At 39.6% G+C, this 27782-nt stretch overlaps 1 protein-coding gene across 1 annotated transcript in view; it reads left to right on the plus strand.

Moving 5' to 3' along the window:
• The first annotated feature begins 3740 nt into the window (after window positions 1-3740).
• LIX1 (limb and CNS expressed 1) overlaps window positions 3741-27782 on the plus strand; it is a 50897-nt gene continuing 26855 nt past the window's right edge. The window contains exons 1-2 of the mRNA XM_050795415.1: window positions 3741-4118; window positions 22394-22557. Of these exons, the coding sequence (XP_050651372.1) occupies window positions 4037-4118; window positions 22394-22557 (246 nt within the window). The 5' untranslated portion in view covers window positions 3741-4036. The remainder of the gene's footprint in view (window positions 4119-22393; window positions 22558-27782) is intronic.

Consider the following 27782-nt stretch of genomic DNA (forward strand, 5'->3'; position numbering starts at 1 on the left):
CTCGGCTCACTGCAACCTCTGCCTCCTGTGTTCAAGCAATTCTCCTGCCTCACCCTCCTGAGTAGCTGGGATTACAGGCATGCGCCACCAAGCCCGGCTAATTTTTGTATTTTTACTAGAGATGGGGTTTCCCTATGTTGGCCAGGCTGGTCTCAATCTCCTGACCTCAGGTGATCCACTTGCCTCGGCCTCCCAAAGTGCTGGGATTACAGGCGTGAGCCACTGCACCCGGCAAGAAAATTAGTTTTCTCAACAAATTACCTTTCATTATAATTAGTATTAGCAGTGAACATCGTTGAATTCCTTATATTGATTTGTGTCTCTCATACTGATGAATGGATAACAATCAGATTGATTGTGGGAATAGAAGTGATTTGTTTGAAGATCATTGCACCCTTAGGAAACAAACATATGAACTTACAGAAGGCTAAAATATCTGTGATAATATTTGTGCTCATTTGTAATACAGACATAGAAAAATGTATGTTAGAACTGAAAGAGAGCATCCAGCTTAATCCCTTAATTTTATAGACGAGGACTCTGAGCCCAAAGATGAGTGGCTTCTTTAAGTTTATATAGATAATGAACATCAGACCCTAGGTCTTAATGATCTCACCTTCAGTGTTGCTTTCACCAAAATGCAACCAAAATATTTTAAAATACTGCTGGAATTATATTTGAGCATACAGAAATGCCCATTTATTGACTGAAATCGAAACATTTCTATTTTTTTCTTTTTTAATATTATCAGGCTTACTTCTTTGAGAAGTCTATATTAATTTTCTTAGTTCTCTAGTGGTGCTATTAAATATCTTGGTTTCCAATACAATATCACATTGAAAGTACTTCATTTATACTTTGTGTCCAATCAATGGATAATAGCTTTTTGGTCCACAAAGCATCTAATTTCTGTTTTAGATTATAAATTCCTGGACAGCAAGATCATTGAAAATTTCCTATTTGGTACAGCTCATGTAAAGTGCACTTTGGGACCCTATTTAAAGAAAATGTATTAACATGCGGGCTACTTTTTTCAAGTTCTCATCTTATACAATGTCTTTGCACTCTGGGACAACCCTGTGTCTGTGTTCTGTGTGGCATATACTCCCTCTGGGCATTTGCTAAGTGATAGTCATGATATGGTTTCACTGTGTCCCCACCCAAATTTCATCCTTTTTTTTTTTTTTGAGACAGAGTCTCATGCTGTCGCCCCAGCTGGAGTCCAGTGGCACAATCTCGGCTCACTGCAACCTCTGCCTCCCAGGTTCAAGTAATTCTCCTGCCTCAGCCTCCCAAGTAGCTGGGATTACAGGCATGCACCACCACGCCCAGCTGATTTTTGTATTTTTAGTAGAGCTGGGGTTTCACCATGTTGGCCAGGTGGGTCTCAAACTCCTGACCTCAGGTGATCCACCTGCCTCGGCCTCCCAAAGTGCTGGGATTATAGGTGTGAGCCACCACACCTGGAACCAAATCTCATCTTGAATTGTGGTTCCCATAATCACAATTCAAGACGTGAGGGACCTGATGGGAGGTAACTGAATCATGGGGTGATTACCCCCATGCTGTTCTCATGATAGTGAGTAAGTTCTCACGAGATCTGATGGTTTTATAAGGAGTTTTGCCTCTTTGCTTGGCACTTCTCCTTCCTGCTGCCATGTGAAGAAGGACGTGTTTGCCTCCCCTTCCACCATAATTGTAAGTTTCCTGAGGCCTCCCCAGTCATGCTGCACTGTGTGTCAATTCAAACTCTTTCCTTTATAAATTACCCAGTCTCGCGTATGTCTCTATTAGCAGCATGAACTAATGCAGTCAGTATAATAGGAATTATTATAGTTCCATTCCATCTATTTCCTTTTACAAAGCCTGCTCTTCTACAAACTAGTTGAAGAAGCTGATCACATGGAAGGTATTTCATTTTTATATAGTCTTTAATGGTCTACTTTCAGTTCATCATAAAATACAACCTAGTTATGGAATCTGAAAATTGGAAGAAACACTGAAAAGCAATCTCTGTGGCTACCCTGGAAAAATATTTTAATAAAAGTTTGACAATCCTCAACAACCTCCTTCAACAAGTAACATAGGTTATAGCCACTAAAATTAGTTATTTTATATCTGGTATAAATCCTTATTATGGAAAAGGAATCCCGTGACTTATATTTATGTCTTCTATGGAAAGATTATTTAACAAAGGGTTACGGGTAGTATATATCATGAATAGGTAGAAAAAGAATTTCTGTTTTCTTAAGATCCATAAAGCCCAAGCATGGTGGCCCACGTCTGTAATCCTAGCACTTTGGTAGGCCGAGATGGGCAGATCACTTGAGGCCAGGAGTTTGAGACCACCCTGGGCAACATGGTGAAACCCCCTCTCTACTAAAAATACACAAATTAGCCAGGCACCATGACGTGGGCCTGTGGTTCCAGCTACTAGAAAGGCTAAGGTGGGAGGACTGTTTGAGACTGAGAAGTCAAGGCTGCAGTGAGCCCGGATCACGCCATTGCACTCCAGCCTGCATGACAAAGTAAGACTCTGTCTCCAAAAAAAAAAAAAAAAAAAAAAGGATACAGCTAGAGACTAAATTAAGCCCTGTGTTTGAATTCAGGAGCCACTCTTCTGGAAGCCAAGGCTTCCAGATTTTAGTCACTTCTGTTGGGCAGAGGCAAGTAAAACCTGACGGACAGTCTTATAGCTTGCCTGGGAACATTTGTGTCCCTATTTACCCTTCAAAGTGAATCATTCCCAAGGTTGACTTTAATTAATTCTGATGTAATTCACTTCCTTTCATTTAATAATTATTAAAAATTTCAGAGCAGGATGCAGTGGCTCACGCCTGTAATCCCAGCACTTTGGGGGCCAAGGCGGGATGATTGCTTGAGCCCAGGAATTTGAGACCAGCCTGGGCAACATAGTGAGACCCCATCTCTACAGAAAATTTAAAAATTAGCCAGGCGTGGTGGCACGTGCCTCCCAACTACTTGGGGCACTGAGATGGGAAGATTGCTTGAGCCCAGAGCTCAAGCCCCTCGCCTTAGTCAAGGCTGCAGTGAGTTATGATCACGCCACTGCACTCCAGCCTGGATGACAGTATGAGACTCTATTAAAAAGAAAAATAAAACAAAGAAACAGGGCAAGCAAATACATATAAGTTTTTTAAGTTAGTTATTAAAAGATTTTTTTAAAAATTGAGATAGGGTCTCACTTTGTCACCCAGGCTGGAGTGCAGTGGCACAATCTGGGCTCACTGCAGCCTCAACCTTCCAGGCTCAAGCCATCCTCCCAACTTAGCCCCCCAAGTAGCTGGAACCACAGGCTTGTGCCACCACACCCAGCTAATTTTTGTACTTTTTGTAGAGTTGGAGTTTCGCCATGTTACCCAGGCTGGTCTGGAACTCTTGGGCTAAGCGATCTGCCTGCCTCAGCGTCCCAAAGTGCTGGAATTACAGGCATGAGAAACTGCGCCCAGCCCCGTAATCTTTATGGTACTCCTTTGCCAAATAAGAATTATACTGAAAATTTAGATTTATACAGATTATACTGTTAATACATAGCTGGCAGTCCTGAACTGGAAGCTCCCTTGTCATTCAGGAAATTTCCTAGAGAAATAACCTTCCTGATTCCATATTCCTGGGGGCAACACAATTGAAGATGGAGGGCCAGAAGAAATACTCAAGTCAGAATGCTGCACAGCATTCAGAGAAAATCTGGTTGGAGAGGAAAGCCATTTTCATAATTTAGAGAGCTTCCCCAGCTAGCCTGTAGGTGGGTGTGTTTAACAGAAGAAAGCAATGGGAACCCGCCTGTCAGCTAGCCTTTCGAGCTAATTAGCTCAGCATACAACAAAGATAAGTGAGCCTGGGAAGAGGGCCCCCTGAAGGGTCTTTAGATTCTGGGAAATGTCTGATTGGCAGATGTTAAAAGGGATTCTTTGGTAATCCAGTGCATCAATGAGCTGCAGAAATTCAGCCCAGGACTGCAAGAATTCAGGCATGAGGACACTCTGTACAGGAGGCTCACACAGGCAGACCCAAGATGGACAGAACCTTGGAATCTCTGAGACACATCATTGCCCAGGTCTTGCCTCACAGAGATCCGTCTCTAGTCTTCAAAGACTGTAAGTACTGAAGGGGGAAAAGTTTTTTGACTTTTTAGAAAATAGTCCTAAACGTCAAGTCACATCCTATTTAAGTAAGATTTCTCCTAAATCTCTGCAGTCGTATGCTGTGTTCTAAGTGATATTTTAACTTGTTCCTGACTTCAGTCGGAAGAACGATTTCATTTCACCTACAGGCATTAGGCGCTGGGTTATTCTGTCAGTGATACATCTTGCTAACTATTTGGAAGTCTCTTCTATAATCCAAGACCTGCCTAAGACCTAATGAACTTTTCCTGATGCTTTTAAAGTAAAGCAAAACTGATTGGTGCTGAGATTAAACCTATAAATAACTTGGAAATGATACTAAAATATATCATTATTTGTTAACCTGTTTAATACCCCACAGCACATATTAGTTATGTTAATTCCAGTATCGTGTTTGTCTGAAAATTTTTGTTGCAAACCAGAATTAACAGTAAATCACCGCTGAGCTTTTAAATTTTGATAACAGATTATAATGCTTTAGTTAAAAGGCCAATAAAATGAGATGCCTCCCAACCTCAGCAACACTCGCTGTGGGGACCCCACACCCCCCCACCACCAATTTATACAGCAAGGCAAAGTTATTTTAAAATCTTTTTTTTAAAATGATTTAAAAATAATTCAATCAAGATTTCCAATTCTAGCAATACTATTAAACCATTTGTCATATAACTTCGTTTCTGGAACCAATTTGATTTCCTGCTGCTGCAAAACAGACTATCTTCATGTTGTATCTTATCTACAGTGGGTTTCATATTACAAAGGGCTTCTGAAATAGAACTTTGCTATGGAACTTCCCAAAAGGTAAAATGCATATGGATTTTTTTTTAACTTCAATAGGTTGCAGCTTTCCTCTTTGTGAATCTAGTTATGTTTGTCTCCATCAAAACATCAATGGTTTGAATTTTTGCTTTCTGATTGCTGAATAATGTTCCTTTCCAGATGTCCTCTTAGCTTAGATTTCTCATATGTTGAAAAAAGAGGAATGTTAGGCTATTTAATTCTATAAATTTTTCCTCTTAGATGTTAAATTGTAACCAATCTGTCCTTTAAGGCATAAAGTGAAAGCCTTTTCTTTCTCTCTCTCTCTCTTTTTAAGCATCTCTCTTTAAGCATTTGCCAATAACTATGTTAGATCTAATAAAAATCACTCTCTCCACTACTCTAGCCTGGAGTCTATTCAGGTTTGTTATGTTTTTTAAGCGAAAAGGGAAGGAAAGAATGTCTCTCTCCTACAATAGAACTGAATTCACTAGTGCGGGATAAAAGGGCTCTTGGGCTGCCCAAGCTTTGGATAAATTGTATAGGACCAGGGTTCTTATGCTGAGGGTTTAAATAGGGGAAGCAGTTAAAAAAATAGGGGGACATTTTTCACTGGCTCATTGAAAAACTTAACAAGTTCAAATGTGAAACTCTACAGCTCATTTTTAGATGAACTAAATTGCTGTGATTGTTTACAGTTTAGAAGAGAAGATAGACTAGAAAAAGGATTACAATAAAGCATACATTAAGTTCTGTCACCCAGGACTTCGCAGGACTTCTTTCATATGGGAGAACAAATAAGTGTCCTGTTTTATATATTTCATTCATTAACATAGAACCTAAATTTGACCAGAGAACATTTCCTGTTTACCCTAGAATGGACTGCTGCTCTGCAACTGCTTGCATGGCTTAATAGACGTGAATATTAAACTGCCGATTCTCTCCCTTCTTTTCTAATCTGCAAAATGACTAAATGACAGTAAGCTAAATGGCACATTTCTGTACCAGGAGTTTTCCTAACTGTAAAACATCCAATCACTTACCAATCTCGTGGAATAAGTGGGAATGGGCTTGCTTACTTTCTGGGACAGGACATCAAAAGTCTGTCTGGAGCCTATGCCATTGCCCTAGCAAGCTGTAGGTGCTGTACACGCCAGAGTTTGGCATATGGACCCATTTTCTTTGGCATACCCATAAGTTGCTGCCACCACACTCCTATTGGCAGCCTGTAAAAAGCTGCCACCAGCCTTGAATGGCAGGTTCTGAGCAGTCCCCTCTCCTCCTAGTCACTCCTAGCTCCTCCTCCACTCTAACCCGCTCCAAGCTCTTTCTGCCAGAAGGAAAGAGCTGAGCACTTGAGCACATCACTGCCAATTCCTTAAGAAAAATTGCTACCTTACTTTCCTACAAGATGAAAGCTGATCCAAGAATTTTTAAAACCCAGCCCCGTTGAACAAAAGAGCACACACACACAAACACACAAACACACACACATGCACACACAAAACACTTAATTTTTTTCTAAATTTCAATCCCATGAATGCAAACACAGTTTTTCTCTCTTCACTCTTTGGTTATACATAATGCAGGGAGTGTAAATGATCATGCAATTCATTTATTGCCCTCAGTTGGCTTTTGATTTGCTTAAAAACAAGCAACAGTAAATGAATTTTCTCTTCAAGAGAAAGCACCCAGAGAGTTTTCTGGTCTGAAACAGATGCACATGGGAATAGTTACGTTCATTTAAAGAAATAAAATTCAAATGCTTTCTCAGACAAGGAAGCTCTTCAAATGGTATTTTGCAATACATTAAACCTGTCATTTTATTTTATACAAGGCATTCATCTGGCAATAGTTGTGATTTGTTTCTTTTTTTATTTTCTCTTCTAGAAGGAAATAAATTCCATAACGCTTTTTTTTCTTTTCCCTATTTCACATTTCATATGAAAAATAATGGAAAGAGGTTTCAAATAAAGTGGACTCCCAATTTGAAATTTGTTCATCTAAGCTGACACTGGACTGTTCTTCCCTGCATAAATGTCTCTCTTTTAAAACAAGTAGCACTGGAAGTCTCCACACTACCAGGCAGAATCTCTGCAAAGTGTGTCTTGTCTCCATGTTGCCTTCCATTCTTGGCTTTGTGCAATATCCAATTTTGTTTCATGTGTCATGCATCACAACCAAAGCTGAGCTATCCTAAAAGCAGCCCCTGTCTGCTCTTTTGAAGAAGTGTTTGAACTTACTACTCGTTTGCCGCTGTTTGACAATTCCTTGCGTACCTTCTCAAAAGAAATCACCATATGACTTCAAGATAGCTATGCTTTCAGATCCTAATCTGAATGTTAACTCTTCATATTACAAGAGCAGAATACATTTATCTGACATCTTTGGGCTCTTCCTTCAACCATTTAATAGTAAGGTTAAGATGTCAAGTCCTCATCATGTGCTAGGCACTGTACTAGAAACATTTATTCTTCATAGTAAGCTAGCAATGTAGGTACTATTGTTGTTAGAGGTGAGGAAACTGAGGCACGTGGCAGTTAAAATGACTTGCTCAAGGTCACACAGCTAGTATGTGATACAGCCAGGAATCAAATTCTGTCTTCTAACTCCTCACCTTGAAACACTATGAGACATTGCCTCTCACAAGTGCTAGTTACCATGTCATTAGTGTTGTAATACCAGTACAGGTTGAGTATGCCTTACCTGAAATGCTTGGGACCAGAAGTGTTATAGATTTCAGATTATTTTTGGATTTCAGAACATTTGCATTATATATACTTTAGCACCCCAAATCTGAAAATCTGAAATCTGAAATGCTTCAGTGAACATTTCCTTGGAGTCTCATGTCAGCAATTAAATGTTCTGGATTTTGGAACATTTTGGATTTTAGGTTTTTGGATTTGGGATGCTTGACTTTATCTGTTAGGAAAACAGAGGGGAGAAAAAGGAACTCTACCAGGAGCATAGAGGGAGTCCATTAAATAATCACATTTGAACAGAAGTGTGACAAGAAAGTGGAGAGGGGAAGATAATTTTTTTTTTTTTTTTTTTTTTGAGACGGAGTCTCGCTCTGTCACCCAGGCTGGAGTGCAGTGGCGCGATCTCAGCTCACTGCAAGCTCCGCCTCCCAGGTTCACGCCATTCTCCTGCCTCAGCCTCCTGAGTAGCTGGGACTACAGGAGCCCGCGGCCACGCCCGGCTAATTTCTTTTCTTTTTTTTTTTTTTTGTATTTTTAGTAGAGACGGGGTTTCACCATGTTAGCCAGGATAGTCTCACCTCCTGACCTCGTGATCCGCCCGCCTCGGCCTCCCAAAGTGCTGGGATTACAGGCATGAGCCACCGCGCCCGGCCAAGGGCAAGATAATTTTTGATGAGATAGCACAGCTTGTCCAAAGACAAATTGGGCAATACAAGAACCATGTGGTGGGGGAGGCAGAGACAGACTGAGGAGGCAGGTTGGGTCATGCTGACATGCCAACAATAGGGAGCCATTGGAGTTAACAGTGATCCTCAATTAGTTCTGGAAGTTTATGGCCTTATGTTGCATTGGGGAAAAGTTTATATTGACATTGGTTGGAGGTACACATCCCGATACCTAAGTTAGGGAAAACTGCAGCTTTTTCTTAGCAAGAAACCGTTTGCCAACTCAGATAAGATGCAAGATTTGTGAATGTCAAACATGCCTATGGGGAGAAACCACTTTCACTGACTGAAGGCCAAAATCAGGGCAAACTTTCTCAAAAAGATTGTTTAAAAAGTATCTTCATTGTCACTGTAGCCATGAGAATGAGTTGGTTTCTAGCATTGACTTATGAAGTGACCTGTAAGATTTCACTGGTATTTTTTCCCAAATTTTATAATGAAAAAGTAAGATGGATCCTTTAGTAAGCGTTGAAAAATTGGAAGCAAATTTCTCACATATTTGAGGTGCATTAACTCTTCCATTTGGGAGAACATTTTTCTGCATGAAAGATTTTATTTATATCAGATAGGTGAATACTTTACTTCAAAGAGTTCGTTTTTTACCCTTTGGAAAAACTGGACCAGACTACAGGGCTATTGAAAACATCTTAGTAATCATGAATCTAGCTATATGCAGCATGAGAGAGCAAGAATCCTCAGGAGTCAAGTACTTTATCCACCCCATGCTTTTCAGTACAGTTACGTGAAATCAATAAATTTGCTGATAAATTTATAGTTTTCACATTTCACAGAAAGGAATGGAGTAGGATGTAAAGGCTAAAGATTATTGTGTAGTAAAATCCCTATACATATTGCATTGCATTCCACCACCCCTGAAAAAATACAGTTTAAAACCACAAAAAACCAGCCAAACAAAAATAAACCCTATAGTGCTTGGTAGCTTATTTTAAAATAATGAGTGCATCTTAATTACAGTAATTTGAACTCTGCTAATTTTAGCATCTAAACTATGGATGTCTGTTTGTCTGAAGCCTATTCAAATGCGAATTTTACTTGATTTATTATAGGGCCTATTTTTATTTGAATCTATACTAAGGGAAAAATGTAAATTTTAGTACAACTATCAATGGCATAAGAGCTGGTTCTTTTTCTTTTTTCAGTAAATATACATTTGACAGAGTTTACAGTCAAATGTATAAAAGTCTCAACCCCAGAAGACAGGTTTTTAAAGTGGAAAAAATAGGTAGCTTCTTGATCACTTTATGGCCATATCTGTCCTAGTACATTTATTTATCATAGATAAGTGAGATTTAACAGATCAAAATCAAATATGACAGACACCTGTTCTGCGAGATCAAATCCGGGATCTCTTCATTGACTGCTCTCCCATCTCACCAGAGGTTTTTGGTGGTGGTTGCTGTTGTTTTTAACAGTTAAGATTTGTTAGTCTGAACTCAATTTTAACAACTTCTGAAACTCATGTGTTAAGTTACAGCCCATAATAAGATACAGATGCATAAGGTTGAGTTTCTAAGTTATGATCTTCTGTTTAAATGACACGGTTTTACTGATTATGTGCTACAGATTGATTTAAGAAATGTAAGACAACTTTAGAAGCCTTTCATAAAAGAATCTTCTTTTTGTAATACATTTCATATTGATGTTTTAACCCCAAAAGCTCTTACTTCTTTACCTCCATGCTCAAATGCCCATATAAGTTTAGTCTGTCAAGGTAGTTAAAACATTTATATTTTAAAAGAAAAAGAAAAAAAAAGAATCCCATTGAAAGATTAATATTGACAAAATAGACAATTATTACACTCCCCATAATTCTTTATATTTTTTTCTCTGGTGTCCATGAAATGTTTGAATTATGGTTTTGCTTTTTTTTTCCTCCTGCGATGATAATCAGTTGATCCCTATTTTGATCTCATCCCATTAAGCAGCTGTGAGAAACCATCATTTAGTCACCACTCCTTTGGCACTTATGGCCTGTGCTATTTAGTTTACATTTCCCTCATGTGGCTCTGTACAAAGTGTTACAGCTTCACTGGGGTGTTTTTGTCCACACCTAAGTTGTAAGTTCCAGGAGGGCAGAGCTGTACCTTGTACTTTCCTGTAACCCCCAGGTACCTCACACAGGGACACACACCTAGCAGGTGCACAATCAGACATTTTTGGATTGCCAATTGGTTGATTTTTCTTCCTCAAATAAAGGGGGGATGATTCTCCCCATTGTCAGGTGTTCTCCTTTACGATGAAATAAACTGTGCCAAGACCCTTTTAAGCCATTTATCCTCTGACTCCATTATCACAGGCTAATTACATGCAGGGTTAAGTTGATAGCCAGATGAAAGAGAACAGAGCATCAAGAAAGTCAGGGCTCCAAAGACAAACACACCCGCTCGGCTAGAGCTCTGCCGTGGGTTGGCCCTATCACACTCTCTCAGAATCATTCCATATGCCATGTTGGCACAATGGCTTAAATTGCCCATCCTTACATTCATCCACTGGATCTTCCCCCAACTGTGAGTCACCAAAGCCATGCATGCACCATGTTCTTTAGAGCCAAACTCTGTGCCTTGTACATAAACCTTCGTTAAATAGCTGTGGCAGAATCTTGAGCATTCTTATAATGATTGTTTCCAGGGAAGGAAGATGCATTATACAAAGCTACATTTACACTTATTTGACCATTTTGACTAAGAAGAACTGATCAGCAGAGCAACCAGCATGACTAATCCTTTATTGGTTGTCTAAAATCATTGGTCCTCTAAAGTCTCTTTTAAATACAGTGCAATGTCATTATCCAATAGAATGTGAGAAAGATATGTACTTTCTGATTGGTTAAATAGGTACATCAGGCTTCTATTTTATGCAGTTTTTGAGATTGGATGACATCATCTGACCCAATGTGCACATATAAACCACACATGTGAAATCAGGCGTGCTGCTTAAATATGGGATACTTAATAACTTTTTACTTTAATTTGTCTTTGTGATTCCCTCTTACACCTTCATTAATTTTCCCCTCCCTCCTCAAAAAATTACCCTGTGCTTCCAAATATACATAAAATAAGTGTTATTTAAATTTTCCCCTAAAAGGATTTACAGTTCATTGGTTTTAAATTCTAAAGGTGAAAATTAAACAAAAAAGAATGATATCCCTTTTGCATGTTTTGCAGAGTCTCCTGAGAGGTTAACTTTGTAAAACAACCTAAAGGATCATAATTTCCTCAGGAAAATGTTTGGGGTAAAGGGTGGGCATGAAAGAAGTAAAAAAAAAAAAAAAGCAAACAAAAGAAGAAACACAACCAGCTTTCCAGTTGCTGAAGAGTTAAGCTCTGACTTGGGAGCATTACCAAAGGAAAGTCCCTCTGCTGGGAACAAAGCAAGACTCCAAGCTGTCTCAGTCCTGCTGTGTGTTGTGGCTACCTTTAAAAGTGACTACACAAAAGAAAAGGGGCCCGTGATTCCTACGTGTTGTACCCTGTGTGTCCACAAGATTCCATTAGCCTGGCCAAAACTTGGCGAAGGCTGAGGATGGTTATAAGCAACTAGACAGCAACTCTGTTTGTCAGTGTCCTGGGGTTCAGCTAAGACCAGCACAAGACCCAAAGGTACCGCATTTTTCAACTCATTTTGATGAATGGTAAATTAGCATCACATGTTGAGCTTGCCCTTTAAATTATGTAGGGGTCCTTTTCCCATTGTTCCTCAAGAAAACTAGGAAGTAACATTGGTAAAAACAAGTTGCACATGATTGGATTGCTAAAATACAAAATACTAATTAACTTTATTTTAAAATATCGCCTGCCAGGGATAATTTAATTAAAGGTTATATTAAAATATTACATAACATAAATCCATCTGTTCAGAGACAGAGAATCAATTTAGAAATATGGCGGCCGGGCACGGTGGCTCACGCCTGTAATCCCAGCACTTTGGGAGGCCCAGGCGGGTGGATCACCTGAGGTCAGGAGTTCAAAACTAGCCTGACCAACATGGTGAAACACCATCTCTACTAAAAATACAAAAATTAGCTGGGTTGGTGTTAGGCGCATGTACTCCCAGCTACTCAGGAAGCTGAGGCAGGAGAATCACTTCAACCCGGGAGGTGGAGGCTGCAGTGAGCTGAGAAAGCGCCATTACACACCAGCTGGGTGACAAAAGCAAAACTCCATCACAAAAAAAAAAAAAAAAAAAAGAAATATGGTAATCATCTTGAGAGCCTCTTAATGATTTATCCTTAAATGGCAGCCTTTCCAATTTGTCTTTGTTTTTGACAAGGGAAATTCTACCCAGCTAGAATATTTCCTCATGTAAGTCTTAAAGAAATTTGCTCTTTTTTTTCTATCAAATTTATAATGGATTTTTAAGATCCCTTTTTGTGAACAAATGACTGTCTTCTATGCAGGACTTGTGTCATATTAGGCAATTGAACTGAGCAATGAACTATATTGTTTCTACTTTCCTGAAGCATACACTGTTATGAAAATTAATTTAAAATAAGATTAGCTCCTCATGGTAGTTTTTGCTAGGAGCAGGTCTATTGCCTTTAGCATCCATTAGAAAGTGAAAAATTGGGACCAAAAAAAATCCACATTTTCAAATTTTGAGACATGTAGCATTTTATCCATTATTTTCTGGCTATTAGGGAGTTCAAACTTTACCAGTGAAATGTTATCAAAAGATCTTTCTCTTTTCTATCCCTGAACTCTGCACCTATCTTGGAAATAAATAGCACAATGTGTTCAATTAGAGAATCTTCAGGTTGTAGACTATTTTTAGACTATTTAATGACTTAGTTTCCAATACAGGAACAGTTAGTTTCAAAGATGCAATATGGAAACATATATTCATGCCTTTTCTTTTCTTCCTTTACCTCCTCCAGTCACAAATAATAGCTAACACTCTAGTACTTACTATGTGTGAGGTTCTTTTCTGAGCATTTTCCATTTTAAGCCTTACAGCACCCCTGTGATATAGACACTATGTTCCACAGATGAAGAACTGAGGCATGGGGTGGTTAGACATCTTGCAGTGATAGAAACAGGATTCAAACCCAGACAGTCTGGCTTCAGAGAACAGTTTTTTTAACTACTAAGGAAACTGCCTGTCTGTTGATGAAAAGTGGAGAGACAAGATTCAGTGCATATTTTATTGTGTAATGAACTCATGCCTGTATTTGAGGACTCTTCTATAACAAACCCTATAATCCATAGAGCATTTAAACTCTCTACATCTCAAACTTTCCCTATGAAAACATAGATCATATATCCTTACTGGCATCTGCATTGTGTCCAATCTGTGAGAATAAAAATATAATTATATATATACACACATGATAAGCCCTGAATGTTGATTATGATGCCCTCTGGGTGTCCAATTACTGATGTCCTTCTCTGAAGGGGCTTCATCTCCTTCCAGGCTGCAGAAGGAACACTCTTTTGCTTACTCATCCCCTACCCACTTCTAGTGGATTTTTCTGCCCAGGCCCCTCTCAGAGAAATGTTCTACCTTAGGCTCACCCAGATATACAAGAGCAACCGCACATTCTCTCTGGAGATCCAGGCCCTTCCTCCTGGCTCCACCTCTTCATGGATGGAGCCAGCACAGGCAGCACAGCACCTTCGGCAAGGGCAAAGGACAAGGGACTCTGTTCCTACCCTTCTCTCCTGCTTGGGTAAAGCTGGGGTACCAGGGCAATGGGGTTCACATCCATTTATTAAAAGAAGCTAAGTCCTCTCACCTTGTCTCTTGTCAAATCATATCCCTTCCTACTGGCACTCTTTCCTATTGCTCCCTACACAGTTCCTCAGTGGGAGTATCATTATTTCTCTCCCTTCCCCCATCCCTCCCTCAACCTCATTCCTCTGAGAAGGGCTCAGCTTAGGCCTTTTTCCTACACAAATTTTTCCTGACCTTTTCAGCCCACATTCATCTACTCTTCCCCTTGCATTTATTTAATTATTCTGCCATAAATTTTACATCTTACACGTCACTTTAACATCATCTCTGTTCCACAATTTAGCACTCTAATATTTTGTTCACTAATTATATGATGAATATATTATTTCTCCAGTTGGATTGTAAATCTCCATGGGCCAAGACCTCTCCTGGATTTTTCTATTACTTCATAGCATCAAGGTCAGAGTCAGCACATAGACATGCCAATGCCACATTGCAGGTTAATTATGGTGTTCTGTTCCACTGATCCCATATGGTATTTTTCAATTCTTTTCAATAGAGTGCTTCAGGCAGTCTACATAAATCAATTAGTGTTGGCATCCAAGACAAACAGACTTATTATCCCTGTTCAGGACTTTCCTACACACTAGTTCTTATGAAGGTACAACTGACTGCCTACTCACAACCCAAGTGAGTAGGCAGTCAACAACCATGTTTCTACCCTGACCAGGCTTCATCTCTCTCTACCCACTTTGCGATCTCCAGCTGAGACATGATTGCCACCAACACACCCATGTTATGTGAACACCATGGTGGTCTATCCATGAAACCTCCTATTCCAGAATTAAGTCCTGACCGCGCTGTGGATCACAGGGACTTCACTTACTTTCTACATGTTCATTCAAGTGCACTAAAGCTGTTTAGACTATGTCGAGGTTTCTTAGATTCCAGATGAATTCAATGACTGCTTCTAGGTGAGTATCCAGCCTGTGCTGGATATCAAGAAGACTACAGAGAAGAATGAGCCAGAGTGGTGACCCTCTAGAATCCCAGTCTGCTGTGAGTTAAATAACAGAAAACTGTATTCTATAAGATGAATTGTTACCACAAGGCATTTCATTCCTCTGGCCAGAAGAAAGTACAGCCAAGTCTGACTGGATACATTTAGCCAGGAGCACCACATCCATTTTATTAGCATGGTTTATAGGAGATTAAGTGCTAAGACATAGGGCCACTCACGGAATAAGAGTTCAGAAAAGGAGGTGGTGCAAGTGGGAAGGAGCCAGTGAGTGAGGCACAATGGAGGAGGTGTCATTTCCCCTGAAGTGTGGGAGTAAACTGGATAGAAGGAAGGGAGGGGAGGGACCAAACACTCAAAATAGGAGGGAGCACTTGAACCAAGGTACAGATAACAAATAAGCAACATGTGTGCAGGGAGGTGTCATGAGACTGTCCATGCTGAAGCCAATCACGAATTTATGCTGGAGAGGGTCAAGGGTTAGATAACCAAGGTGTTCCATGTTGCTGGATGTCTTTATCAGTTAACTGGGAAAGCCTCAATGCTGAACTTTATAATTAAAAAAGGAAGCTTCAGGAAGGGGAAAATGAAAACCTCACTTACAAAGAGACTTGCTTGGCGATGTAATACTACTCTGAAAACTCTGTTGTGTTCAAATTTCAAAACACAGTGAAGAAGAAAGTAGCCACACTAATGTCTATAAACTACATAGTACATTTTCTTGTTATTGAAAAACAAAATATTTAAAACTCCTGCAGAGGCCTATCACCGCGTTAGTGAAAGCAATGAGGGGCAGTAGAATGAATTAAGAATATCGATCTGCAAAGCCACTTCAGAGGTACACTGCTTTCTTTACTGTAAGCAGTTATAATCTGATAGAAATCACAAAAAGGAACTGGATTTCGTGATATTATTAATACTCCTCCTAACAGTTCTCTCTCCTTCTACTTCTTAAGTCCCTTGCCTCAGCAAGGGATTTGATATTCTGCTTCTTTATTGTAACTTTATCAGTTAAACATCAGTTACCTTGACAAAAGCAAACCCAAAAGATGGTTTGTGAAAGTTAAAGGCAGAACCAGAAGTGTTGCTCAGCTCATCCTTAATTCAGCGTCAGCCCAACTGCTACCTCTCGGCTTTCTCCAGAGCTCTGGCTCAGGAGTCACTGCTACCTGTGTCCAGTGTCTAGATTCGCTGTATGACTGATTTATCTTGTCCTGGCTGTGGATAAAGCCCCTTCCCTTTAGTGTCCACTGGGAGAGAGTAGAAACATTTCAAAAAGAACTTTACTAAACTTTTGGAGAAATAATGCAAAGCCAAAGATAATATGTTTTCGACTATAGCTTCCTGACCCTGAGGTGGGAGGCACAATCAGGTAGAGACCTGGCCTTGCCAGAAGGCTCATGTCCCTCTACCCGGGAAATCAAGCCCTTCAGCAGTCTCTGTCCTTGCCTCTTATTTCTCTTGAGGTCCCTCCTTTGTTCCTTGAAAGAAAGGGCTGGAATGAGAGGCTCAGTCACAGCCCCTCCTGAGCCAGTCTGTGGGTATTTACACCATTGCTTAAACCAGAGCAGTTGGTTGAAGATTGATGATACGGATGTGTGTTTACACGCACATGGACTGCTCATTACGAAGGACAGTTCCAAGCTGGAAACATGTCATATGACTTGTTTGAAAATGTACAAATAAAGTCTTTTCTTTCATTTGACTTTGTCAAGTACAAATGTCAGGAAAATGGCCCACAGAAAAAGGTAAATGAAGTAATTCTTGGGGAAGACTTCCATGCCTACACTACCAACAGCCTGACAAATGCAGCTCATCTTCTATACTTTTGATAACATTCAAATACTTGGCAAACATTTGTTATGTTTCTACTATGTTCCAGGGGTTGTGGGGAAAATGATATAATTCTTTCTCCAACGAGCATTGTTTATATTACAGATAGACGGCATGAAAATAACTTAAGTTCTATTATATTAAAGAGTAACTCAGGATGAACCAAGGACATGGACTGTAGAGGCAAAACTAGGTTAAAAATCCTAGGTCCAAGACTTAGTAGCTGTGTGATTACACCTTCAACTTCTTTTTTTTTTCCTTTGTAGGCTGTGGATGATAATACCTATTTCAAGGGGGTGCTGTAAGGATGAAAAGGGAAAATGCATATAATAGATACATTAGGAGGATAGGAATCGTCACTTCTTCCTACAGCAAGGTTTCTCAAATTTTAACATGCATCAGTTTTTTTTTTTTTTTTTTTTTTAATCTTGTTAAGAAGGAGATTATAGTTCAGAAGGCCTAGAGTGGAGCCTCAGATTCTGCATTTTTAACAAGTTCCCAAGTGATACCATGATGTTTCTTGGGGGTGGGGGGTACACTTTTATTAGCAAGGGCTTTGAGATTATTTTGTTTTTGTTTTTGAGAAACTGATGCTGGAAGCAAGTCTTGAAAAAGTAGGCACCATTCAAGAAGAAAATAGACAGTGGAAAGAAGGGCATTCCAGGAGGATGAATGGAAGTACTGGCTTTTGAGAAGCATAAGAAGCATATAGAGTGAGGAACCCGGAGGGTGAACTTGGGGAGAGGAGGTTAGGACAAGAGAGAATAGTAAGACACAGGGTCTTCTATGCCTTGCCAAGGAGTCATTCATTCCATAGTTAATAAGGGACTCACAGAAGGATTTGAAGATATGAGTGATTTGATCGGCTATGAGATTTAGTGATATTACCCTGAAAACAGTGGGAATATAGGTTGGATGGGAGGCTGGTTGGAGTCAGGAGGGTATCGTGGTATGCTTGATGAGATACAGTAAGCATGAACCAATGCAGTAATGGCAGTATAGACTGAAAGAAACTGATGCTGATGGGAGACATCAGGATATGAAATTGACAAAACTTGGGCTTTTTTTTTTCTTTTTTTTTTTGAGATGGAGTCTCGCTCTGTCACCCAGGCTGAAGTGCAGTGGCGAAATCTTGGCTCACTGCAAGCTCTGCCTCCCAGGTTCACACCATTCTCCTGCCTCAGCCTCCTGAGTAGCTCGGACTACAGGTGCCTACCACCACGCCCAGCTAATTTTTTTTTGTATTTTTTTTTAGTAGAGCCGGGGTTTCACCGTGTTAGCCAGGATGGTCTCAATCTCCTGACCTCGTGATCCACCCGGCTCGGCCTCCCAAAGTGCTGGGATTATAGGCGTGAGCCCCCGCGCCCGGACAAACTTGGGCATTTATTAGATATTGAAAGAGGAAATGAAGTTTAAGGTTTATGCCCAGTTTCTGATTTAGGTAACTAGGTAGATGATAACATCACTTTTTTTTTTTTTTTTTTGGTAACTCAGGAGAAAGAAAAGTAATTCAGAGGAAGAGAAGAGTTTATGAAAAAGAAAATGAGTTGAGTTTGAAAATATGTTGAGTTTTTGCAACATCCAAATGGCAGTGTCTGATAAAAAAAAATTGGATATGAGAGAATAGTTTGGGAGCTGTCTGTGTTTATTATGGTAGGTTCTGTCATTCAAGGAGAATAGCTGGAAGAGAAGCAAGACGAGACAAGACAAGATTTCCATGCTAGTCAACATGAGTAGTGAGCAGAGGAAGAGAAATTCACAAAAGACACCAAGGAGAAATGATTAGGAAGAAACACAGACTGAGGAGGAAAAGCCTAGGGAGACGAGGTTTCTGGAAGAAAGTGATCAGCTTTGTCAAATACAGCTAACAAGTCAAGTAACTAAGGACTGAAAACCAGGAATTGGTACTATTTGTAGGAATTTCAGTGGAATAATGTGGAGGAAAGCCTATATTACTTGTGGTGGGTTAAAAATAAATGGAATATAAGGAAGCAGAGATAGTCAATGTGGAATATTCTTTCTAGCAGTTTGGCTATATTGGGAGCATTTTAATAACTAGTAGCCAGACATAGTTCCAAGATTGAGTGTTTCATTTAATTGACTGATTTATTCATTTATTCATTTAATAGTTGTTTTGAGCACAGCTTTGGCTGCTGGGAAAGAGTGAATAAGGCGGGAACTTTTAAAAATAGGCCATGGGAGTGACTAAGAGAACAATTTCCAGGAAAAGCAGCACAAATTCATTTGAGACTGTAGGAAATAAAGTGGAGCTGAGCATTTGTGCAGATGGTCCCTAGACATAGGGGTAGATATTGCACACTTGGTAGCTCAAGTTTATTCTGTAACATGGAAGGCAGGATCATTGGCTGGGCAATGAAGGTGCAACTGCACCTAGAGATTAACTATGTATTGATTGACACCTGTTCTCAAACTTGGGTGATTTTCTTCAGCAGCTCTTGACCCTCTGCTCATATTTTCTTTGAAATTGTCCACAAACCTTGTTGATGCTACCCCCCCAAAATAAAGGAGCATGTGTTTCATAAATAGAGCATTTTCTGATATACCAATCTTTGGTATATCTTTGGAACTCCAAACGGCAAGCTGGCCTTCTTCCCTCTGCACTTCATTTGTCTGGTTTTTGAGTCGACAAGAAGAGACAGAGATAGAAAGATGGACTGTGTGTCTGTATGTATATATATTGCACTCTTGGCGGGTGATGACATCTGTGGGATCATCAGAGAAATCTTACAAAATTGCAGAATGAAAAGTTTGAAAACTTCAACTTTTATTCACACAGAAATCTGACTTAGTGCAGAGCTTCAAACACCTTAATCCCAAGAGCTTTACATGCCAAAATTCTTGTGTTCATTTTCCCCAGATTGTCATGCGTTTTACCTAGATTATCATGGGTCCTCAACTTCCTGCTCCACTTCTCAGCTAAACACCAGTCAACAACTGACTGACCAAGTAGGAGGCTAATAGTCCTTGTCGACAAGAAGAGCAACAGGCTACTGGCATTAGTTACAGTCTTCAATCTTCGGGACATCTCTGCTGACTTCTGGAGGTCAAATGCAAGCAGAGACTCAAGTCAGCTAGCTCATAGACACTTGTTTCCTCAGGGGTGGGAGGAAAAGGAGGAGAGTGAGGGACAGAAAAATAGTTTAGAAAATGAAAGTTCTAATTCTAGTTTGAATTATATCAACTGGTAGAAAATATAATTTCAAATATTTTCAAAAAAATTAAAAAGCTCTGTAATGACTAATTCTCAACTTGACCATTCAATATGTATTTTATTGATTAATTCAAGTATCCCCTCACTACTCTTAACATTCTCCCGATTTCTTTCCCAAATCACTTCTTAAATTACTAAACACTGCGGTTTTTAAATATACACAGGCAACCAGTTCCTTAGGAGTTGCCAGAATTTGCCTGAACTATATACCATGAAGCTGATCAGTGACCTACAGAGAAGGTACAGACACCCAGTGCTCTAGTAAACAGCTTAGAAAGTGGCTATACAATGATTTTGCCTCCAGATCAAACTCTGAGATATTCCAGACTCTCTGAAAAATGTCACTGTCCAGAATTTTAAAGCAGATCCAATAATATATTCAGGATAAAGGCAAAGTGCATAGATGCCATGTTACATGACGCATGTTTGAAAGAGCAAAAACTATTTAATCTAGAACTTGAAAAAACCTGAGTGTTGTCTGTTTGGTGTACTTTTCATATGCAAGTGAGAGATGCCAGTTGAAAATGGCTTAAGGAAAAAGCAGATGGGTTGGTTTAGATAACTTCAAGTCCAATCAAGGATCCTGGATTACGGGCATAGCTGGAACCAGGAGCTCAAACTATGTCGTCAGAACTTAGCCTTTCTCTATCTCTTTACTGAACCATTCTCTGGGCTGACTTTCTTCTCAGCCAGATTTTCTTCTTGCTCAGGCAGTGCCATGCTTACCTCCTACCGCTCCAGAAACCCCACTGAAAGATGGAAACTTTCAACATTTTCACACACTCATTGTCCCTAAATGGCTTGGATATGGCCAAATTCCCACCTGCACCCCTAGAGACTACATGATTCTTCAAGGAACATCTCAGTGCTATTTCCACAAGAAGGGAAGTGAATGCCAGGCAAGCAAAACAACAGATGTCCTATGCTGCTTTCAGACATGTGGTGGGCTCTCATGTGGATAAGGAAATAAACTTCTTTGAGGCCTCAGAAATGAGAAGTAGACCCTCTGCATGAACCTTACAGGAAAGCAGATTTCAGTTCACTCTTAAAAGGACCTTTTACAGAACCATTAGCAGTTGAAATAGGCTGCCTCAGGTTGTAGCAAGTACTAGGTCCTTCCACATGTTCAGGTACAGGCCAGATGGGCAGCTGTCAGGAATGCTGGCAAGGAATTCCTGCATTAGGCAGGGCTTTGCCTACATGACCTATAAGGTCACTTTTGACTCTACAATTCTATTATCCTTGTTAATTTCTACAGTTTAATTTGCAGTACAGGATAAACAAACCAACCTAATTTGATCTGGAACTTCTGCAGGCTATCACAGGTCATTTAATCTAAAACATATGGCTCTAGCCATTACTATGTTTTCTGAAATACTCGAACAGACCTTGTTCTTAACAAGGTCTTCATGTTATTAGTTTCACTCATGGATTTTTCCGGCCTCCTGCTTATTCCACAACTGCCTTTCATTCTCGTTTAGATTGGGGTAGAAGGAGCATGAAAAGAGTTCCCTTCTTTCTGGCTTTCTCTTCTTAAATCTTTGCAGGCTTAAGAGTCTATGAGAAACGAGAAAGAGGACCATAGATAATCACAGCTTTGGATAAAGTCTATTAAGACAAATGCTCAAAACAGAATGAGATTTTTGATTTTTATATTAAAAATTAATTTATAGAGTAAATTTGAAATACTGCTATATTGTTTTAATATAGGGTACCAAAACCATTTCTTGAGCCTTACTCATTAAGAAATATACACATTTCCATTGGTTAATTTGTATATTTTAACATACTTTAAATATATTTAAATAAAGTATATTCTTTCACAGCTAAAAGCCCCCACACCCCACTATCCACATACCCAGCTCTACTTAAACTGGAACTGTCATACTACAGAATCCAGCTTGCAAATAAGTTTGGTTTTGCACCAGATTATGTCCATCCTTAATAACTGATGGTGTTTCGCCAGGCACGGTGGCTCACGCCTGTAATCCCAGCACTTTGGGAGGCCAACGCGGGTGGATCACGAGGTCAGGAGATCGAGACCATCCTGGCTAATATGGTGAAACCCTGTCTCTACTAAAAATACAAAAAATTAGCCAGGCGTGGTGGCGAGTGACTGTGGTCCCAGCTACTTGGGAGGCTGAGGCAGGAGAATGGCGTGAACCCAGGAAGCGGAGCTTGCAGTGAGCCAAGATTTCGCCACTGCACTCCAGCCTGGGCAAAAGAGCGAGACTGTCTCAAAAAAAAAAAAAAAAAAAAAAACTGATGGTGTTTCTTGTCTCTTTCAGTGAACGTTGTGTCAATGTTACAGGAATTTTGGGAAAGCAAGCAGCAGCAGAGGGCTGCATTCCCAAGTGAAGGTGTGGTGGTCTATGAGTCACTGCCAGCTCCTGGGCCTCCCTTTGTGAGTTATGTGACCCTCCCAGGGGGAAGCTGTTTTGGCAACTTTCAGGTAAGAAGTAGCCATTAATTTGTCAGTGAAAGTTCATTGGGTTAAAGTAAAGTAAACCTTTTTGTAAAATGGTTACATTGTAAGTTTTCTTGGAAATAGTGAACAAAGTTGTACCATATTCTATGAATGAAGACAGAGGGAAAGGAATTTCTAAATTTGCCAATATCCTTCATAAATACCCTTTTAATTGAGTAAATTATCCCTCAATTTTCAATAACTGGCAAAGATGTTTTATTTCTTGCTTATGGATACCATGAAACTCATAAGCAATCAAGTTTCTCTCTTAGTTTGTCAACTAAAAAGCCCAAACGCAAATTTTCAGGGTTTTTTTTTTGTAGTGTAAGTCTACAGAACATAGTATCACATAATTTTTAACACCAACTTCATACCTGATACTATTTATATTTTTACCTTTACTTTCCCTTTGAACTTATTAACTCACTCATTTATTGTATCCTGTTACCAGGTGTATCTGTTTTACATGGGTTCAAATCCTTCATTGAGTGAGGGAAGGGTATAATTTAATAAACAGACTTACAAACCTTTGCTGCCTAGGGGAAGTCAAAGAAGTATTCACAGGGAATATAAACGTGAACTGAGGCATTCAGTTGATGATGTCTTGGCCAATGGGAAAAGGGAAAATGACATTCTTAGCATAGGGAACCACAGCATTTTCAGAATGAGGGAAACATAAGGGTCAATGTGTGTGGCAAGGAACTGCTGGGAGAGGACAGGCAGGCACTCACATCAAACCACAAGAGATGTAAATACTTTGCAAAGCAGTACAGGTTTTATTCTATATAAAATCAGAACCTTTGAAGGATTCTGAGCAGAAGAGTGATGTATTCAAATGCACTTCAGAAAGATTACTTAGGTCACAGCATGAAGATGCTTTGGATTTAAACGATTTAAATGGCCGAGAGGCTGACAGTGATGAGTGCCCATGGAGACGAGCTGCACACACAGCATGCTCAGGAGCTAAAGGTGAAGGGATTTCATTAGGAGAAAGTTGGGATGATACTTTCATGCCTAATCAAGTCTCTTCACCTTCACCTTTACCAGTGGTCAGCCCTGGCTTTAGTCACTGGGTGGGGAACACAGGAGGAAGTGGAGCTGGTATGTGAAAGGTGAAGACGCAGTCAGTATGAAGTGCCTGGAAGCCAAACAGAGAAGAGCAATCGCCTTGCCCTATCCAAAAAAAAAAAAAAAAAAGAAAAAACAAAAAAGTAAGACCTGAAGCTCAAGAAGGAGATATGGGTTGAACTTCTATGTTTCTAAGCTGAAGCCATAGCTACAGGTACCACTGCCAAGTGAGAATGTGTGTTATAAGAAGATGATCAAGGAATGCTCCTAGGAACACTTTTAGTGTGGGAAATAAAAGGAGAAAGATTTCTCTAAAAAGCCCAGAGATTTCCCAGAAAGAGACAAAGAACCAGAAGAGGGGATTTATGGAAACCAAGAGATGTGACACCTTGAGACTGAGGATGAAGTGAGCAGGGGTTAGCCACAGGACAGATGTCCAATGAGATGTTTCCACTGACTGTGATGAATGTGAGATCCTTATCAACCTTCCAGAAAGTAACGTCAATGGAGAAAATGGGCTACGAATTAGATTACAGTAAATTACAGTTGTTAGAGTAAAATAGGGGCTTAGAAGTAGAGACAGTGTCCTTCAGTAAGGATTTAGAGGGCTCCTTCCTACTCTTGTGGTCAGCACTGCTTGTGAAAATAGGACAACCTTGCCTATTGTCCAGTGGGGAGCTGGAGACAAAGCATGTTCTGGTCAAACTGACATCGCTGGCTTCCAGACATCTAAGCCATGATTAAAGCTGGGAAGGACAACTAAGACTGAGCCACTGAATATTCTGACAGTTCTCAAATAGCCTGCAAAGATGGGCCAGAATCAACAAGATGAACTGCTCTTAGAATATAAAATAAAAATAAAAAAGTCTCACGATTGAATCAAGATGGAGTGGACTTAGCACATTCTTCAAACTCTTTTCTAGTCTGAAATTCCCTAAAATGTCAAAGATATGTTTTAAAATAAGTAAATTCACAATAGTGCAGGCAGGAAGAAAGGGTGCCATTGGAAGAGATGAACTTTGGAGGCAATTCTGGGAGAGTCGAATCAAATTATTAGGGGCACAGATGCCACAGTCTAAATATATATATATAGGAGAAATGTACTGTGAAAGTAAAGAAGAGCTAGAGAAACTCCAGGGTCACATGAACAAATGCAAAAAGCAGGAGGCAGTCCTGGGGTAATTTCAAGGCTAATCAAAGAACTGCTTTCAAAACTTCTGACCCATTGATCCAGTGACGTGGATCCCCACTCTGAACAGTAGTTAGCAGTATGTTTTTACCTCTGGTAAATGAAAGTGAATTGACTGATGAGGATGATTTGAATGTGAGTATAGAAGCCTCAGAACAGAGCTTGATGTAACCCTAGACACCAAAGACAGGGATGAGAGGCAGCAAAGGGGAAAGAAAGGCAGCCATTGAAGAAGAGGCTCTCCAATCCACATGCGCCTGCAGGTCCGTTATCGAGCATCCTAAGGTGAAGTCTGCCTGTCAACACACCCCACTCAATACGAAGCACCTGGCAGTCCTCTCATTCAGGGGAGCCACTCTAGGGACACAGACATTCTCAATCATAGAGGAAGGTTTTGTCAGCCACCTAACCTAATGTACTTGTTTGTCCATGTATGCCAATGAACATAAGATCACCAAACATTTGAGGAAAACCAAATGCATAAGGGAAAAGACCAAAGGCAAGCAAACAAAAGAACAAAATAATTCAAGCAGCACAGAATGTAAAAGAGTATAACAGTTAATATCCTCAGAAAATTTTGAAAGGATATTTCTCTCTAAAACAGCTATTAAAATGGAGCAAGCAGGGAGCAAGAAAATGAAATATGATTGCCAAATTATAACAATAAGGATAAAGAATTAAAGAGGAACTAAGTAAAGTCTTCTAGAACTTAGAGCAAAAAGACAGAGATAGAAGACAGTACAGGAGACATGCAGATAAATTTTGGAGGTAAACATCAATTTAGTAAGAGCTCTAGAAAGAGACAAAGGAAATAGAGGGGAGGAAATAAATAACAGAGGCAATTTTCTTTGAGTTAAAGAAAAGCATAGGTTGTCAAATTGAAATGGCCCACCATATTCCAAGCAGAATCATAACAGAAAAGCACAGCTCTGTGGTTATGTGGGACTTAGAGACAGCATTCTGCTTAAAAGGCAGATCAAGGGACTTTTTTGACACTGCATATGTACACTATCTGTTTTTAAAATTAGATTGAACATATACGTAGCTTTAGGGAAACTTCAGGGGAGCTAATGAAATGGGACAAAAACTGGCGAACTTGGTTAACAAAATAAAAAACTGTTTCTTTGAAAAGACAAATAAGAAAGACAGATCTTTGGCATTTCTGATTAAGGAAAAAAGACACACCACACTAAGCATGAAAGAGAGGATATAATAGAAGTGTAATATAAGAATACTATATAAATCATTACTCATTGAAACATGAAAACTTAGGTGATATGGACTACTTTCTGAGAACTCTTTACAATCTTTGAAACTCTTCTATAAACATAGCATTTATTTCAAAATAAAAGGTAAAAAATGGGGGCTTCAATGGCTCCCTATTACTTTCTTATTAAAGCCTAAATTCCTTACTCTGGCAATAAAGTTTCTACAGCTGGTCCAACTTTCCCTTCCAGTTTTATCTCCCCGATTTCCTTTTCTGACACTTGATGCTTCTACCTAACTGTTCCTCATGCATGTCTTGACCTCTTCTAACCATTCCCATACTCACATTGAGATCTACTTAGGAAATGCTATTGCCACCTTCTCTTCATATCTAAACCCTGACCATCTCCCGGGACTCCACAAAAATTTTTCAGAGAAAACAAAAAGTTTTCTCTGAATCTCCCTGATGGAACTCTCTGCCTCCTGTGATTTCCCAAAGCAGTGTTCTGTTTCTCTACTAGGCTCAATGTTTTCTACTATATGCTCAAGTTACCTATGTGCGCGTTCTTTCCTTTTACTGAAATGTAAGTTCCAGGGATGGGGTGTGTATCCTTATGTTCCCCATGACTTCAAGCACTGTGTTTTGCATATAGTGCATAAAGTGCCTAATAAATTGTGTTAAGTGAATAGCCAAATGAATGAATAACAAATCCAAAGAATAAATGAAGTTAACATTTGTCCATTCTTGTATGTAACCAATAGCTAAGATTATTCACCTAAGTCTGCAAGATAGTGGGCTAAGGAGGAAAAGTCAGTAACAGTAAAATCAGCCGATATTATTTTGTTCATATCTGTCGTTAAAGTTTTGAAAATGGATGAATTTCAAAGTATTGATTAAAAAGACCTTGCGATTCTCTCCGGATTTAATTTATACATAGCAACTTTTTCCCCACCCGACTCTTAGGACCATAAATAACCAAGATTTGGCAGTACTCACACCCAGGCATGCGTTATATTAGTTCATACATTCATTATACTCTATCTAGAATATAATGCATTTGACAGATTCGTGAATGGATCTAGAAGATATGAGTGTAAGAAATTCTAGTGTTCTTGTTTTTGTTTTTGCTACCCGGAGAAGTATAAATTTTCCTATCATCTCATAAATTTTGACCCAAAATGATAGCACTTCCCTTAGGTAATAAATTCAACATCCTTCTGTGGTCTTAAAAAAAAAAGAAGAAATAGGAAACACAACGAAAAACTGAACACTTCAGCAGGGAGGCCTCTTGGTGATTTCTCTGATCATTTGAGGGTCCCCTTTTCCTGATGTTTAAATCATCATATTTTAAGGTTCTCAGGAGGATTGTTAACATCTTTGCTTAAAAAGATCCAGAATTTCCTGAATCAAGTATGTTTTGAAAATGTGTTTGGGTGGTTGGCTGCCAAATCTGGCCCCTTCACCCATTTGGCCCTCCGAAATATGACTTGAGAAGGAAAACCAGGCGGGAAAAAAGAACGTTTCTCCTAAAGCAATGTGCTTACACTTTTCTTTGTCAGTTAGAAACCATCTTAAATGTTATTTTCACCATATAACATTTCATCATGTTTTTGCCAGGATTTGGACTGTAAGAGCCTACATGCTCATTCCTGCAATGCCTTTCACATAATCAAATGTCACCCCTGTGCATTACAAATCATTTCACGATGGATTATTAATGCCAAGACCATGTGCTGAAACATGGAG

Source organism: Macaca thibetana, chromosome 6 (genome assembly GCF_024542745.1).
Source record: "Macaca thibetana thibetana isolate TM-01 chromosome 6, ASM2454274v1, whole genome shotgun sequence".
Classification (NCBI taxonomy): domain Eukaryota; kingdom Metazoa; phylum Chordata; class Mammalia; order Primates; family Cercopithecidae; genus Macaca; species Macaca thibetana.